This window comes from Streptopelia decaocto (assembly GCF_964273445.1).
Source record: "Streptopelia decaocto genome assembly, chromosome: 2".
NCBI classification, from domain to species: Eukaryota; Metazoa; Chordata; class Aves; order Columbiformes; family Columbidae; genus Streptopelia; species Streptopelia decaocto.
Genome location: NC_138655.1, coordinates 134,881,527 through 134,897,718, shown reverse-complemented (window position 1 = coordinate 134,897,718; position 16,192 = coordinate 134,881,527). Strand labels below are relative to the sequence as shown.

General features: G+C 36.3%; 1 protein-coding gene across 1 annotated transcript in view; it reads right to left on the bottom strand.

The window, feature by feature from the left end:
• Nucleotides 1-16,192, bottom strand: part of THSD7A (thrombospondin type 1 domain containing 7A) — a 195,306-nt gene that overhangs the window by 34,323 nt on the left and 144,791 nt on the right. The window contains exons 13-14 of the mRNA XM_082045561.1: nucleotides 11,905-12,099; nucleotides 8,733-8,996 (exon numbers count right to left, since the gene is read on the bottom strand). Coding sequence (XP_081901687.1) covers nucleotides 8,733-8,996; nucleotides 11,905-12,099 — 459 coding nt within the window. The remainder of the gene's footprint in view (nucleotides 1-8,732; nucleotides 8,997-11,904; nucleotides 12,100-16,192) is intronic.

Here is a 16,192-nt window from a genome sequence, read left to right as displayed (position 1 = left end):
ACAAGAGAAATGGAAGGCTTGGAGATGCTGGAATTGCGGAATATTTTTTTGAGAGTAGAGAGAAAAACATTTATTATTATGCAATATGCAAGACAAGCATAAAAAACTCCCAACCACTTACCAGTTACTCCCATAAAAAACTCCCAACCACTTACTTACACTAAGAACACTGGATAAAAAATAGGTCAAGAATGTGAACAGAATAAAGGGATCCAAAAAACGGAGTTTCACAGTTTCCCAGCCACCTCCAAACAGAAGGAAAAGAAAGTAAATGAGTGAAGTTACTTTTCATGGCAAAGAGTCAGAAGTCAAAACAACTGAGGAGACACAAGACAAAAGAGAGACTGAGGGGGAAGAGAGGAAAGGGTAAGAAGAAACAAGGAGAGAGAGAAGAGGAAAAGAAATGGCTAGGAACACAGCATCAAGAGAATTGTAAAGACACACTGCACAGACAGAGAAAACAAAGAAAGAGGAGAAAAGAAATAAACATCCTGCCAAAAGCAATATCTTGGTGAAGCAGAAACAGAATGCAATGCCCTCAAGAGCCTACTCTGATATCTCCTGACCAGACAGTGAAATGTAATGAAGAATGTTGCCACAAATAAAAATGGAAAACAAAGGAAAAAAAAAATAAAAAGACTGCCCCCTGATGTGGATTCTATAGGTAATTAGTGTGTAGGATGAAAATGACCCTGTTACACCTGACATTAAGTTTTTGGCATATTCATCCCTTGGCATATTCTTTTCCTCTCAGGCACCTCACTATTTTGCTCAACAGCCTAGTTAGCATTTAGCTGTGCCACTGGACTCCCTTGAAACCCAGGCAGAAGGAGACTTAAATTCCTTGCAGATATTTCTCTAGCCAAGAGAGAAGATGGAATTAAAAAAAAAAAAAAACAACTACTTGTTCCAAATGACTTGTTCCATTCCATTTACTACCCATCTAATGGTACTTTTCAGAAAATGCTTCTCTGAATCATATCATCACTTCAGAAGCCTTTTTATGTGAATTAAGTCAACATATGTTTTAGGGTGACTAAGGATGATAATCTCCAAAAGTTCATAACAATAACTCCTCAAATTCAAAAAGGATATGTTCAGGAACCTTGAACCGTTTATACTATTTTTGTTATATTTTATGTGTTTTTATTTGTAAACTTCATCCACGCTGTAAAAATTTTAGCAAGTGAGAAGAGATAATGATATAGAAAAATTACACAGAAAACATAGAAACCAGAAATATTACATGCAAATGGGACTAGTGATGCAGATACATGTTTTCTGACATGAAAAGGACATGAACAAACCATTTTTCAGTTTTCAGACTTGTTTTCACTCTAATCTAATCACCCTTGAAATGGTGCCCCTTGCATTAGACAGTGTGAAATCTTATTAAAGAAACAGGCTTCTAATGTGTGGGTGACCACATGGTGGAATATCATCCAATTATATCACACAACTGGTTGTGTAATATAATTACAGTAAACGGCATGCTTAGAGCCTTGAGTTTTGAAGAACAAGCAAGATATTACCAAGGTAGAAATACAACAGATGCAGAGAGACGGAAATAATGAGAGCAGTGAAGCAGCTACTAAGAAGAGCTGAAGAAGAGTGTGAAGGTTAGGGAGGGACAGTGAAATAGAAGACCAACACTGTAACGGCTAAAGATAGTTCCCTGGACATCTGTAGTTCATATTTTGCCTGCTGTTTCTTCTCCTGACTACAGTCTTTCACTGTGTGCTTCCTGCAGCTCGCTCTTCTCCTCACAACATCTGAGGGATGTTGGAGGGATGAGACCTTGGGATAATGTGCTATGGAGCATTGGCCCTGCATGGTCCGGAAGGGTACTAGAAAGAGACACCCATCCCGGAATGCCTGTTCCTTTTCCCAGTGCAGTAGTTTCTCAATTACTTCAGCTCCTGTCAGCTGAACTTCATAAGGCTGCGAAATGGGCAGTTGCCTACTACCAGCAAGAACATGGTTATTTTACCATTAAAGATTTACTACTGAACCACAATTTACCAAATGGCTTTGAACCACTAGGAGTATGAACTGAACTCATCATTAAAAGGGAAATGTTTACTGTCCCATTGCTAATTGGTTATTAAATCTGGACTCCTAGAACAAAGTTATTGACAGATGTGATGGATAATTTATAACGGAGGACTTCAATGGACTTCACAATTCATCTAATGACAAAGCAGTTTAAGTACGTTGATATGAGGTTTTTCCCCACAAATTGCATGGCCAATATCTAAGAACAGACAGGCTACTTGAGTTGAAGGGTGAAGACACAGAATATCTTAAAAAGTGTTTACATGAACTCTTTTGTCCTTAGGACTCACAGAGTTATGCTTCTGCTTTCATGACTAAAATGTCATGCTATGTTTCCAAGAAAAAAACCTGCAATGTTAGAATGGTTTATGTTCTTTAACACTTTTTTTTTTCCCCCCAAGGAAATATAAAGCTCCTGGATCTCATCTTCCAGCACAAAGAAAAATACAATTATTTGCATTTCACTTGCAATAGAATATATGCATTTCTTGAGAATATTAATATTTCTGCCTAGCCATGGGAAGATAGATTGAACTCCATAAGATTTTTTTTTTTTTTCCAGTATATTCTTCAAAGCCTCAAAACCTGAGAGTAATTATTAATGCTTAACTACCTTCTGCATCAGCAGTTCTGTCTCTGGTGAACTAACTACAGCTCTTTGGGTTGATGGATGACTGCTTCATAACTGGTGTCCTGTCGACAGGGCAGATATGGAGGCACTATAACACAAAGGTCTAAGCTAGTATTTCTGGTGCAGTGCAATAGGGAGCATATTTCTAGAGAATACACAACAGGACAAATATGGCATCTTGCATATATATATATATATATATATATATATATATATAAAATCTTTGGAAAGATCCAAGCTATGAAACAGCAAAGAATCCTAACAACAATTTGAGAACCTAAGCCTACTACCATGCTAGATTAGAATCTCCTATGGGAAATATATTTATATTAAAATAAAAGCTCAGCAGAAATTCTAAATTAAATTTTAATTTAATTTTTGATGGTAAATTTGCATCACTTCAGGTTAGAGTATTCAAAGTGAAAAAGAAAATATCTGAATACAAGTGGATACAGAAAGTTCTAACTGATTTCTTGGACCCTGTAGACTCTTATAACAGACGAGATTTTACTAATGCACAGATAAGCAATTAGATACAAAACTCCTCGATTCACATTGATACTCCCAGCAGCTGTTGCAAAAGTATTCACTGACACACAGATAGTCCTCTCTAATCCCCTGCAAAAGCCTTGTAGCCATGGAGGACTTTGTAGAGTCAGCACAAATCAATGCATCTCATTTAATTAATGCTAAAGGGGGAAATAATCTCACACTAATAAGGCAGCAGACAAAGTATCCTGGACTGGTTGACTATGCCTAAGGTCTTAGCAATAAACAGACATGAATTAAGAAGGGTAATACAATCTATATAAAAATGGTGCATCTGCCATGGTACTTTGCTTGCCTTCACCACACACACATAAACAAAATCACCGTTTAGCTAATGTGGGTCATGATTCACAATTTATATATGATGGAGGAAAACTAAATATTGAAGAGTAAATAGTGTAGTTCATAATCACAACAGTGGCCCACTTTCGATTTTTTATCATGAAAATTCCAAGGTAGAGCTTAAAGGGATCGTTAGGAGACCCTTTAATTTTTTTTCACAAATACACTGAAGCAGATTGTTGGCAGACACATGTCATTATCCACAGAGCTCTACTATACTAGTGATGACAGGGATAAAGCTATGAAAAAACAACTGCTGCTTTCCTAATGGAAAACAAAAACAAACCAAAAACCCTAAACAAACAAACAAACAACAACAACAACAAAAAAACCCTCTCTCACTTGACTATCAAGAGAACTATATATTTTTTTTTTATTTCTCCAGTAAAATTACCTATGTAGTACTGAAACAAAGCAAGAATCAGAGAAAAGGAAATTTATGTGTCTTCCATTAAGAAAAATGAGCAAACATCTCAGTCACCAGTTTTAGCTGACATTACCACATCTGCTGACAACTGTCAGCTCCTGCCCACACTCCACAGAACTGGTACAGTTGAAAAATAACAGTGGCAGAATATTTCAGATGGCTGCTGAATGGTGTTAACTCTTTCATCGATAAATTTAGCTCAAATTTGAAACAAAATATTTCAAAAAGAACAAATTAAAGTATTAGGCATATATAATACTGAAAAAAAGAAAAACAACAAAACAAACCATAAAAAAGTAAATAAGAAAAAACCCACCTCGTCTGTCTGCAGCTGAAACTTAGGTCTATTTTCAGCTGTTAGTTTGGGGTTTATTTTGAAGTACCTGTTAAGCTACAGAAAACTAAAGACCTGCTCCAGAAGGACTCTGTCCTTTGCTTCTCCAGTGTTCTCACCTACCTGTAACAAGAGAGTCCTATAACTGTATTTTGGCTTTCCTTTCTTTTGTTACAGTCACTCCTGTCTTTTTGAGAGACTTGTTTGTACTTGGGACTTTATAGCTACACCCAAAATTTCAAAGATTATCACAAGAATCCTAATCCTTTTATGGGTCTACTAATTTAGGGCCTTCCTTGTGCCACACTCTTCCTTTAGCTCCTTGTTGTCTGTGAAACTGTTACCTCTTCTCAAATCTTTTGAAATGAAATCTGTCAAGCAGTAAAAAGAGCTCAGTAGTATTTGTTCTTCTGCTTCTGCAGAACAACTGAATTGTGATTATAAGCACACAATATTCTGAAAAACAGTTTATGAATTTTTTGGCATTGCATAGCAGGTCTGTCTTCTGATTCCTCCCACTCAAAACAATTTGACTTGCAACACTGACCTGTTCATGGCCTCATAAATTTATACAGCAGTATTTACATAAAACCTTTGACAGTCTCAGTCTCACAATTTGAGTTTCTTATGGCATTATAGCATATCACATGATATATCCCATGATATATTAATAACATCGGTGTGGGTGTAGTTTGTCCTTCTTGTCAGATATAGAGGATGTTGTTGTAGGCGAAGAAGTACAATTATCCCCATTTCCCACCTCAGGATTTCATGGTGTCAGGAGATAACAAAACCTCATGTAAAAGCAGAACTTCTTATCACGTAAAAGATACTTCTTCCCCCGCCCCCCCCCCCACCAGGAAATATCGTCCCTTAAAAAAGGTCTTTATTTCTCTCCTAGTCCAAGCTAATTCACCAAATCATATACCATAAAAACTGTATTTACATACAGTCTACTAGGAAAAGAAATAACAGACTCACAGCAATCAACAGTAAAACATATTTCTGAGTAAAGCAGATAACAAAGCAAATAAACCTCACTCTTTTTTGGATCAGTTATAAAATTAGTAAAAAATTCAGTGCTATTATTTCCATAGGGATACAAGCAACTTTGTTAGAATTTACGAAAATAACTGAAGCAGGCTTGAATTATGAGTCTTGTCAAGTTTAGCTTGAAAAACTAAAATCAGATTGATGGGAAGCTACAAGGTACTTTTATTTGCTAGCATGTGGGGTAACTATTGTGATACCACAGAAGTCCCTTGTTGATTTAGCATAATACAGCTTTTGTGTTTGTTCTTAACGAAAAAAGACGACAACAAATAGCACACCGAAATCTAGAGATGCTGTCAAACTGAAGAACTGTCATACACCAAGGGCATGAAAACAATAAGAAAAACATAAATACTGGCAAGATACAAGATAAGGTTTAACTGGCAAAACAGAAGTTTATACATGCAGAAGTTTATACAAAGCATCAGAACATAATCCACGAATACAAAGCAGATATTCAGAAAAGACAGCAAACATAAAACATACTGAAATAAGATTGAAACATCTATATCATCTGTTCTAGTCTCCTTGTACCTGCAGAAGTAAGCTAAACCTGAAGAAAAGCTGAAGGCGGACAATAAATCAAGTAAGCCTTAGAATTAATCTGTATTATGTGTATGTACAGCACCTGTCAATAACAGATTTTTGTTCTAGAAGAGCTAGTGTGAAGCAAATAATAATTTTAGTGACATATTCCTTTGTGTCAGTTTAATTCCTTACTGTCAAAGTCAGGTTAGATACCTCATTCCCTGTAAACCTGAAATTCCTGTCAAACAATTTTAGGAAGTGCAAGGGATACAGGATTTGTTCAACAGCAATTCCTAGTTTTATCTGCCCATGCACTACACCATGGACCAAGATAAAGGAACTGCCCCCATCCAATGGAACTGATGAGAAGATATGCACAGATCCCTTGAGCTTCACTATCAAAACCAGGTAATGAAACAAGGTGGGAGGTGGGGGGGGAATCAAAGTACCAGATACCTTCATAAACTGATCTAGAGGGAAAGAATTCAGAACAACTCCAAAAAACAAAGGGTTCAGGCTTCTCAACTTACAATAAATATAGTAACGACTGTCAAACATTTCCAGTTTACAAAGAGAGCTAAAAGAGACTTCAAATCTCCCATGAGAAAAATGGGATTGAACTGTAGAAATAAAAAAAAAAAACAAAGCAATGCTGTATTGTGCTTTGGGAAGGCTGTCTCTGGAACCTGCTAGGGCTAAAAGCATGTAAATGGTAGCCTTGGGTATAGTAGGCAAAATAACAATATATTGTTAGTAGCTTTTCTGCAGGATTATTATTCATTGTGGTCACTGTGAGTGTAGGTGGCATTCACTGATAAAATCCATTAGATTAGAATTTGCTATCATCAAGAATTATAATAGGAGAAACAAAGATACTTCTTCCCCTCCCTGCCCCAACACCTCCCCCCCATTTTTTATTCCTCTTTCATGTCTCTCTGATTCCTGCAATGAAATCACACCTCAGCATGTACTGCCAGGGCTGGAAAGCAGCTACGTCCACGCTCATTTTACACAAAGAAACAGCTCCCACCTCTTTTTGCAAGCTACTTCAAGCAGCATATTACCTACCACATACAACATCTACAATTTTCTCTTGGACATACAGCACAGCTTCTTCCCTCACATGTCCTCCCTTGGCTGTTGACATGACAGTCACCATTCTTTGAGCCAATGAAAACTGACTGGCAGCAGGACATCAGTCCCTCTAGTTTTTCAGGCACTTAAGCTCTTTTAAAATTTTCCACTTCTCAAAGGTCACTCTGGACATAATGTTCAAAGAATACTAACACAGTGCCACATATAGTTAAAGTTAAAAAAAACCAAAATCAACAAATAAACAGGAAGAAGTTTCAGTCTGTATTTTATAATGGTGTCTTCTGAACAATTCAGATTGTTCCATGACTCCTTTTTTCAGTATTCCCTACCAGCTTTCAGAGGAGCTTTATAATTTCCTCAGTTTATACAACTTTTGGTCATTAGAGGTAGTTGCGTCTTTTGGTGCTACAAAGATGGCAAGTCGTCCTGCTCAGGTTAAGCAAGAATAGCTATACAATAGAACAAAACTGTAATAAGTCTTCGTGGACCTCAACCCAGAACAAATGTCTGAGAACAGAATTAAAGAACATTCTCAGAGTGGAAATATTTCCTGTCCCATGAGAGTTTAGGATTTAGATATTGTCATTCAGGTGTATTTATGCAAGCGTATCTTTCAGTGTGAGTTAACTACAGAAAGAGATGATTTTGAATAAAAATTGAAATGGTAAAAAAATTCTTCACAAAATTATCTTCCAGCTTAGCTTTGAGTTATAAAGCTGCATGGTCACTTTTCAGTGGAATCACAAAGATACACTACAGTTTGGCTTCATGCATTCAGTTCCTAATTTATCATAGACCAAAACAGGAACTAATAGTGCTAATTAATATCCCCTTTAGTCATTAAATTTCTTTGATTAGCTATTTTAACTTTGCCCAAGTAAATAAATGAAATTTCTGTTATCTTAATTTAACATCATAAAGTAGAATGTATATACAAATTAAACTTACATTGACATTTTAATGGCACTAACATCCAGCTTTCCATACCAATAGGTCAGATTCAATTTTGCAGTGCAAGCAGGAAAATAAATGAACACCAAAACTTCAATGATGTAAATTAGCACGTTTCTGCCTCACTGAAAATCAGAAAGTGCCAGTTTTGATCCCAACACTATAGATGCATCCACTTTAGGAAGGAACACTCTTCCCTTCAGGAGCACAATGAATACAAAGAACATAAAGTCTTTAAATATATGAGCTTTACACATGGTAGAATTGTACAGAGAAAGTGTTGTGTGCTGTTGAAGTCAGGTCAATGCATGCCTGTTGAGGTGTTGAAGAGCAAATGGTAGTGATAAGGCTGTTTAAGGAGATTAAATCTATCTAAAGAATCTGTGGAAATAATTTCAGCCTTTCCAAAATAGTTCTGTGCTATCCTTCTTTATGTTTTGAGGATCTGACCCTTCTAAATGGATTTATTCTCAAATTTACAGGTACAGTAATCAGGAAAAACAACAAGATTTTACTTTTCTCTATTACAATACCTAGTTAGTAATTACCATAATCTTACTTTTAAATATTGCACTGTAGGAATCAGTTAAACTTAAGTTTACTATTTTGTGAGTCAGCAAAAACACGTGCTGGGTTTGAAGGTATCTTGGGAGAAAATGCTGCCTAAGCCATAAATATTAATCTGCTAATTCTACCTGAACACACATTATGTTAAACAAAATTAAGCAGATCAGTAAACGGATGAAAGAAAAGAGGTTTCTAAATACCGTGACTGTTGCATCGTGATGTTTCCACAAGTCGATTGTTCTGGTCATAGCATGCCATGGCCTGGTAACGATAGCCTTGTCCACATTCCTTAATGTCTCCTTGTACTTTCATTCCCAGCAATACTTCCAGTTTACCCTCTGGTAAAATACAGTCTGACCAGTTTCCCACAGGCTGAGCACTGTACTTGTCACATGGACAAAACTGATTCTCAATCAGAGGATACAACTGAGAATTTTTGCATTTATCCCTTTTCTTACTTTTTCCTAGAAAGAAGAAACAATTATTTTCAAAAGTTCGTATTAGTTTTCGTCTCTCCAAAAATTTCATGTAGACTTCTGTAACTAGTGCTTGCAAACAAATACACGTGCCTAAAACTATTTACATTAATCTTTATTCCTTTACGTTAATGACGTGAATTTCTGAAGTAATGGATGCCTACAATTTGTCCAAAGGCAATATCTTTGAAAATAAAGCCATATATTTATATTTACTTTGGATAAAACTGCTTGGGGAATACAGTATGAAAAAGTTAGCAATGAAACAAATATAACAGGCACTGAACACAACTTCGCAGCACCCTTAGTGCTTGTAATTACTACTGCCTTCAATTAGAATAGAAAGAAGTTATCTGAAGAAAACTTCCTTTTGACAACACAACTTCATACTAAAAATATACTTCTCTTCATTTTCAACATAAATAGTTAGGAATTCACTCTAGTTCAGCTTTGCATGTTAGCCTGGGCAGCACATTGCCACAGACAATGCACCACAGCACATATCACAGTCTTAGCAAGTTTGAAGAGGTATCTTAACTCTGGACAGGGAAGTATCTCAAGGTGTTAATAGTGTGGTAAGAGAATCTGTTCTTTCTTGTCTTTTAAAAAAAGAAAAAATTCTTAGTCAGGGTTTTTTTCCCCTCATGGAAGCAAACCCGGCATAAAGCTCACTGGAGTTATGAGACAGTCACACTGAGTCTTCTTGAAGATCATGAATTATTCACTGTCCAGAGGTTTTCTGATTTACAGGGGGATGAAGTGGGGGACAGGGTATGGATCCTATTACATTCTTTCTGAGGCTGCTAATGGGCTCCCCCCTTAGCTAGCTTTCCTCCACCGCAAACAATACAGTCTAATTGGCAAATAGCACTGTGACAGAGGCCAAGTCTCACTCCTGAGGCTTCGGTTATAATTTAGGAGCAGAGCATGTTTTTTTCTCTTCATTCCACGCAGAAGAAATAAAAATGTAGATTAGAAAGAAGCTGAAGAAAGGATTTTTCAAACTGGAAGCACATCCATCACACGGTCCAAGGAAAAGTTCGCAGCAAATTGTTGGACATCACTGGAAAACCTTTTTATTCTGTTAACTAAAACCTCAAGAGTTTTCAAGGGACACAACAGAAACTCTACCTACTGAAGAGGAAAATCACCCACAAAATAGCATTCCTAGCTGTGTCAAGAAATGAGGCAGAAAATCAAACAACATTTTGCCTCATGCAGTGGTCTGAGCTGCTGGATGAAGGCAGTGTAAGAACAGAGAACACAAAGAATTTGGGGAGCAAACATTCAGCCAGGGAAAGGACTGTCTTAATCATAAATCTGATGTTAAAGACTGCAGCTACGAAGTCCAAAAGAGGTACACCAAAGCTTAAGGCTGAAAACCGTTCAGCTGCCATAGTAATTCTAATGCATTAAAACACCATCCGAGAGGGAAGTCCTGGTGTAGCCAAGACTATAAGCAGGAAAAGGAACGTGAGCAGTTAACACCTTAACCTGTTAAGGAGAGATGACTGTTGATTGGCCTGTCACCAATTTAAAAAAAAAATGAAATCCACTTTCACAAGATTTTCTATTAAAAAGTTTTCTATTGGAAGCTTCAGAGGAAATTTAACAGGATTTTTTTCTCAATTACAGGTCAGTGTAAAGAAAACAGAACCAAAGAAGCAGACCAAGTTAAATCTGGTAACAATTCAACCTGTTTAAACAATGCCAGCAAGATGCAGCTTGTGCACAGAATCATGGTTGCTGAGGAATCAAAACAAATTGCAGACCTAATCCCTAAACTCAGCTGAGAAAATACACATAAACTAAGAAAATGCATATGAACCAAAAATATAAAAATCATTAATAGGGTCTGCAGCCACTATGGTTTTCATTATCAGCTTTCCAAATCTACTTTCTTGTCATTGTAAAATTAAATTTGTTTAAGCTTGTTTGGGACTGAAAGTGATCTGAGAGTGATGTGAAGAGTTTTCCTTCTCCAGAACAAAGCAAAATTTTTCTGGACTTCTCTGAGTGCCTCACAGTAGCTGCATCATGCTGAAGGGCCCAAGGTCTGTGGCTTTTTGCACCATTAAGCCAATCAGTGTTTGTGAGTTATACCCTTTTTGATATTCACTAAATTGTCCAATACCTACTTGAAAACGATCAAAGTTGAAGAAAAAAAAAGCTCTTGAAAAAATATTTTCATATTTTAAGCTGTAACTCAGAGAAACCACTTGAGAGAGTGTAACCACAGATGTCTGCTTCTTATATTTGATAAATGTTTATCACAAATAGATAATCTCAAGGGCATAATTCCATGGAAATGATAAACCAGGACCAGCAACCGTTCTGAACTCTTTGTGCACAGAAGCAGGCTGCAGAATCAGGATTTTGAATAAGACGGTATGAGAAATGTTTAAATAGAAAACAATTGTGCCCCTTTTTGGTGAAAAGATAACAGAGTGTTCAACAAAATTGTAAATATTTTTAAATTTTATTTCCTTAGACCATACGGGATTGTTGGTTAATTACGCTGTTTTAACTTTTTCACTGCCCTGGAACTACAGCCAATGCTGACTTGTCTGTCATGAAAATGAACGGTTTGCTTTGCAATTTACCACGTGCGCTCCATTCAGAAGAAACCCTGGACTCCTCTCTTCTCCCATCTTTTCTCTAGCCACTTCCCCATGATCAAGAGGCTGAGACATATGGAAGGAGGTTGTTCTCCTGAGGGGCTATTTTTTTGTTCCACCCCCAGCATATAGAGCCTGACAGTGACATTGGGTCTGCTTTCTGCCATGAGGACAAATATTGCTTGCTTGTCATAGTGGAACCTCAGAACAACACAAGTTTTAATCAAAGCACTAGCAATAATTAATAAAAGATGTGTTCTTTTTCTTGTTACTCTTACCAACAAGAGTGCGTTTTCTTGTCCTGACTCCTCCACAGTCCCCATTACAGGAAGAAAACTTTGACCAGTTTGTAAACTGACAGTCATCTTGGCAGGGAATCTGGCACGTCTGTGTTAAGGATGGTAATGGACCAGCATATTTAAGGCACTCACTGATGTCAGCCTGTCCTCCATCTTGTCTGCGACAAGTAATTGCTGGAAGCAAAAAGGGATGGAGTTTAATTCAGCAGTTTTCTCATCAATGTCTCTATTCAATTTCATAAGTCTACAATATTCTACCACAAAATCACACTGAAAACCCAGAATAGCTATACAACAACCTAATATTTGCCATTGGTTATATCTTGAACAAATACGCTTGACATTTCTGACCTTTTTGAGATTCTGTTTACACCATGTTATCCACACCTGTTATACCACTTCTTGCATTATCATTTTTCCTACAGATATAGCCTGTAACTCAGACACAAAAGCCCTTGCAATGCCATTTCAAGTACTTGAATATTCTATAAGCTATAAAGTTGTATCAGAAGCATATACTTTAGAAAAAGGAACAGACATAAAATTTAGAAACACATTTTAGTTGTGGATAACACTTAACCACCCACAATTTTTACTCTTTAAAAAGGGTTGAGGGACAAAGCGTGTCTGCTAGGGATGGAGTTTCAGCCAATAGAGGTAAAATATTTTATAACAGGACAGCCATATCCTGAATAAAAGCTTCTTACTTAGAAGAAAAAAAAAAGTTTATTTAGAAAACTTCAGGTGGCACAAAAGGAAGAAGTTAGAACACAACAATTTATGAAGAAAAGGGCTGTTTCATTAATGTAGCCTTTGACAATGGCGTATTATTCTTCCCCACAGTTTTGTTGTTGTTGTTTTTCACCATGGTTGCTTATCTATTATCCTAACCAAAGCCTCAGTAAATCTCAGTCTATTTCCTTGCCCAAAACAACATAAAACTTATTATACAGTAACAAGATTGGAAACTTCTATTTGTTTGTTACACAATAGACTCATTTTTATGATTCTTAGCAGCTGACAGCACACAGTCTATGCAGTATCTCATCATGTCTGTGGAAAGTAATTTGGATCTCCAATTGTCACAGTAACATTGCATTCAAACAAAACATATAATTCTGTATATATATGAAGGAACATAAATGTTTTATATTATACTCCACCCCATAATTTAAGCATTGCACTACAATTGTACTGATGATAATTGTTTTATTGTTATGTGAGTTGAAAAAAAAAAAGTGAAAATGGAAAACTTCCTAACAAAAGTATTATGGCTTAATCAGTTTCAACCTTTGGAGAAAAATAGGCTTTAATGCAAAGTGTCAAAATAGAAAACTAGCTATCAGTGTGTACTTCCTCCTGGAGGAAGAAGGAAGAATGCTTCAGGAAGGTAAGTGTAAAGGTTTAGTGACCTACGGTTTCAGAAAAAGGTTATTTTGTCTGATGGGTCTAAACTAAATTTCTACCTCATGATGACTGTAGGAAATTGATGACCCCCATGGCCTTTTTCAAGCCTGTGTGCCTACTAAAATGTATCCAAAGGTCCCAAGTGAGTTGGTTTTGCCATACGTCTGTGGTAAAACACTGTGAAAGGGGGGGAGGGGGATGTTTTTCCAGAGATGCTAATCAAACAACTTCCCTGATCCTTGACTGCCCTTTGGAGCAGGGCTGTGGGTTTGTAATAGGCTCAGTACGGTATTAAGTTGTGCTTATTGGGGGACGGAACAGCTGTACATTTTCTAATACAATTATTCTGTCAAATTCTGTAATTATTGGTGTAGTTTACATGATGAAACCCTTTTTACTTCAGATATAATTTTAGTGATTCCTTGAGAAAAAACAAATATCTAAAAATTGAAAATCCATACAACAACTATTTTAAGGATGTGTTAATTGTATCTACTACAGGATTTGTAAAATTATATAAAGATTTTGGAAAAAAAAAAGGCAAACCAGTATCTTCCTAAATTATGACTTTGCATTCTTGTGAGATACTCATCTCTGCTAATCATACAGATCAGTTTCCCTAAGGTAAAAACACAGTTCAGACTAGTTCTACCATGTGGAAATTCACAGAGGTCCAATCTAAATCCTCTGTCTTGAGTTTGAGTTTGGCATGTGCATGCATAAGCAAAACTAAGCCTTATCTTCAGTGCATTCTCAGGGAGATATAGCCCACCATTTTTTAGCAATGAAAACTATACCTAGCCAAGAAGTCCACTGATTAAGCCAATAACTTTTAACAACCTCCTTCAAAATTTTAATACACATTTTAGATACTGTCTCTCCATCTAGTTCTTTGATGGGCTCTAAACATTGTCCATTGAATAACATTATTTTTTTCTACCTAATTGAGTGTCTCTAAAGCCAATATTAATTCTCTTGGTTATTAAACATTACCCTGTGGGCAGATGATATACACTCTGTCATAATTTTTTTCTGACTCATATTAGTGCATCTAACTTATATCAAGCAGACCCAGGTGAGAAGCTCCCTTGAGGATTAACACTTTCTTTCTTTTCCTCCAGATTAACGGACAGTTGTACCGTAGCAATCAAAGCAGGAAAACTTATTCTTGAGACGTAAATATTTCACCTTAATAACAACACAAATTAGAGGACAACTTGGCATACTAAATCAGTTCCTGAATCTTAATTTTCACAGTGCCTGTCCATAACTATTCATGTTACTTCTAGTTGACAAGACCTGGATGATTCACTCTATATTGCATTTTCCTAATGTTATTCCACAGATTCAAGTATCAATTTGAAAGGTTTCTACTCCTTGTGACTGTTGAAGATTGGTATTTTTCAATTACTTAAAGTAGGGATTTTGACAACTGTATACATTCCATTAATACATTATTTTGGCCAGGTAAATGTTTTACTTGACATCTGAAATGCTCTTACTCTTAGTGGAGTTACTTTTTCCACTCACAACCTAATTTGGGCAAACACAGCCCCTGCCTCTCTGATCAAACCTGTGGTTCTCTAATCATATTCTGTAAAAGTCACTGAGATTGATGATTAACTCACTATACAGAGAACTGTCTTCAACTACTATAATACCATGCAGTGCCAAACTAATTATTTTGCCTGTAAACCATGTTATATTTATTACAGACATAAGCAAAAAGTGGAAAGAGCGTGCTGCTTCTATTACTGAATGAAGCCCAAGTAATTGTGAAGTAATTACTAAAACAGGAGTATGGCTAACAGAAAAATCAAATTTAACGTGGAAACTATTCACTTACTAAATTGTTTTGGTATTTAACAATTATTATCTCCCAGAAGAAAGGTGGGAAATAAATAGCAGTCTAAATTTTCTAGACAAGGGACTTTGATGTAAGCAAAACTTTATCTGATAGCATTGTTTACACCAAGCCACATGGGACTACAGGCTAATAAATTTGTTGTTGGCATAATGAAACAATAAGACTGTATTTTAACAAGTCTTGTTATGTGTGGGTTTATATAAAAACCTTGCCAGTGTTACCATCATCAGTATACTTCAGTAAGATGTCACTGAGATTAGAGATTCTGTGGCCCCTACACCTAAAAATTAAGATATTTTATTAACGAATGTCATCTATGTCCTTTGTTTTATAACACAATTGTGATACCATTTTTTCAATTGCTAAGTATTTTTAACAAAAAAAAATATTCTATTTCATTTCTAGAAATGCAATAATTACTTCAGCACACTCCGTTTTCTTACACCTATGATCAATGCTGCCTAGGCTATTATTTCATCTATGTAGATTTCTTTTTCTCTGGGACGTGGCAGACTAGACACTACATGATGAAATGCTTTTATCATGAAGTATCTTAAACTGGAGCACATGACAATAATATTGTGAAAATACAAGCCTGAACATTATTTACACACCAAAGAGAAAAACAATGTGTTTCTGCCAGATAAAGTTGTCTGGAGATTACGGGTTTTGTCAATAAAAAAATTAATTTCTCATGTACATACTGCTCTTGAGCACATTTGTGCAAATCCTTATTTCCATACAAAACCTGAAGTTGCTGGTTGTCCTTTGCAGTGACTGAAATAGGAACCAGGCAATAGGGCACTCTCATCAGTTAAGTCTTCATTACATCAAAATAGTAGTTTATAGCTCCATAAAGGAGCAGCACTACTTCATGACTTTGTCTACTTTCTCTTCCATAAGGGCACAAAACCCCCACAAAACCAAGTCCCCCACCCCCATAAGCAATGCCCAGAGAGTGAGGTTGCTGTCCCTGCTTAGCCACAAGCAAGA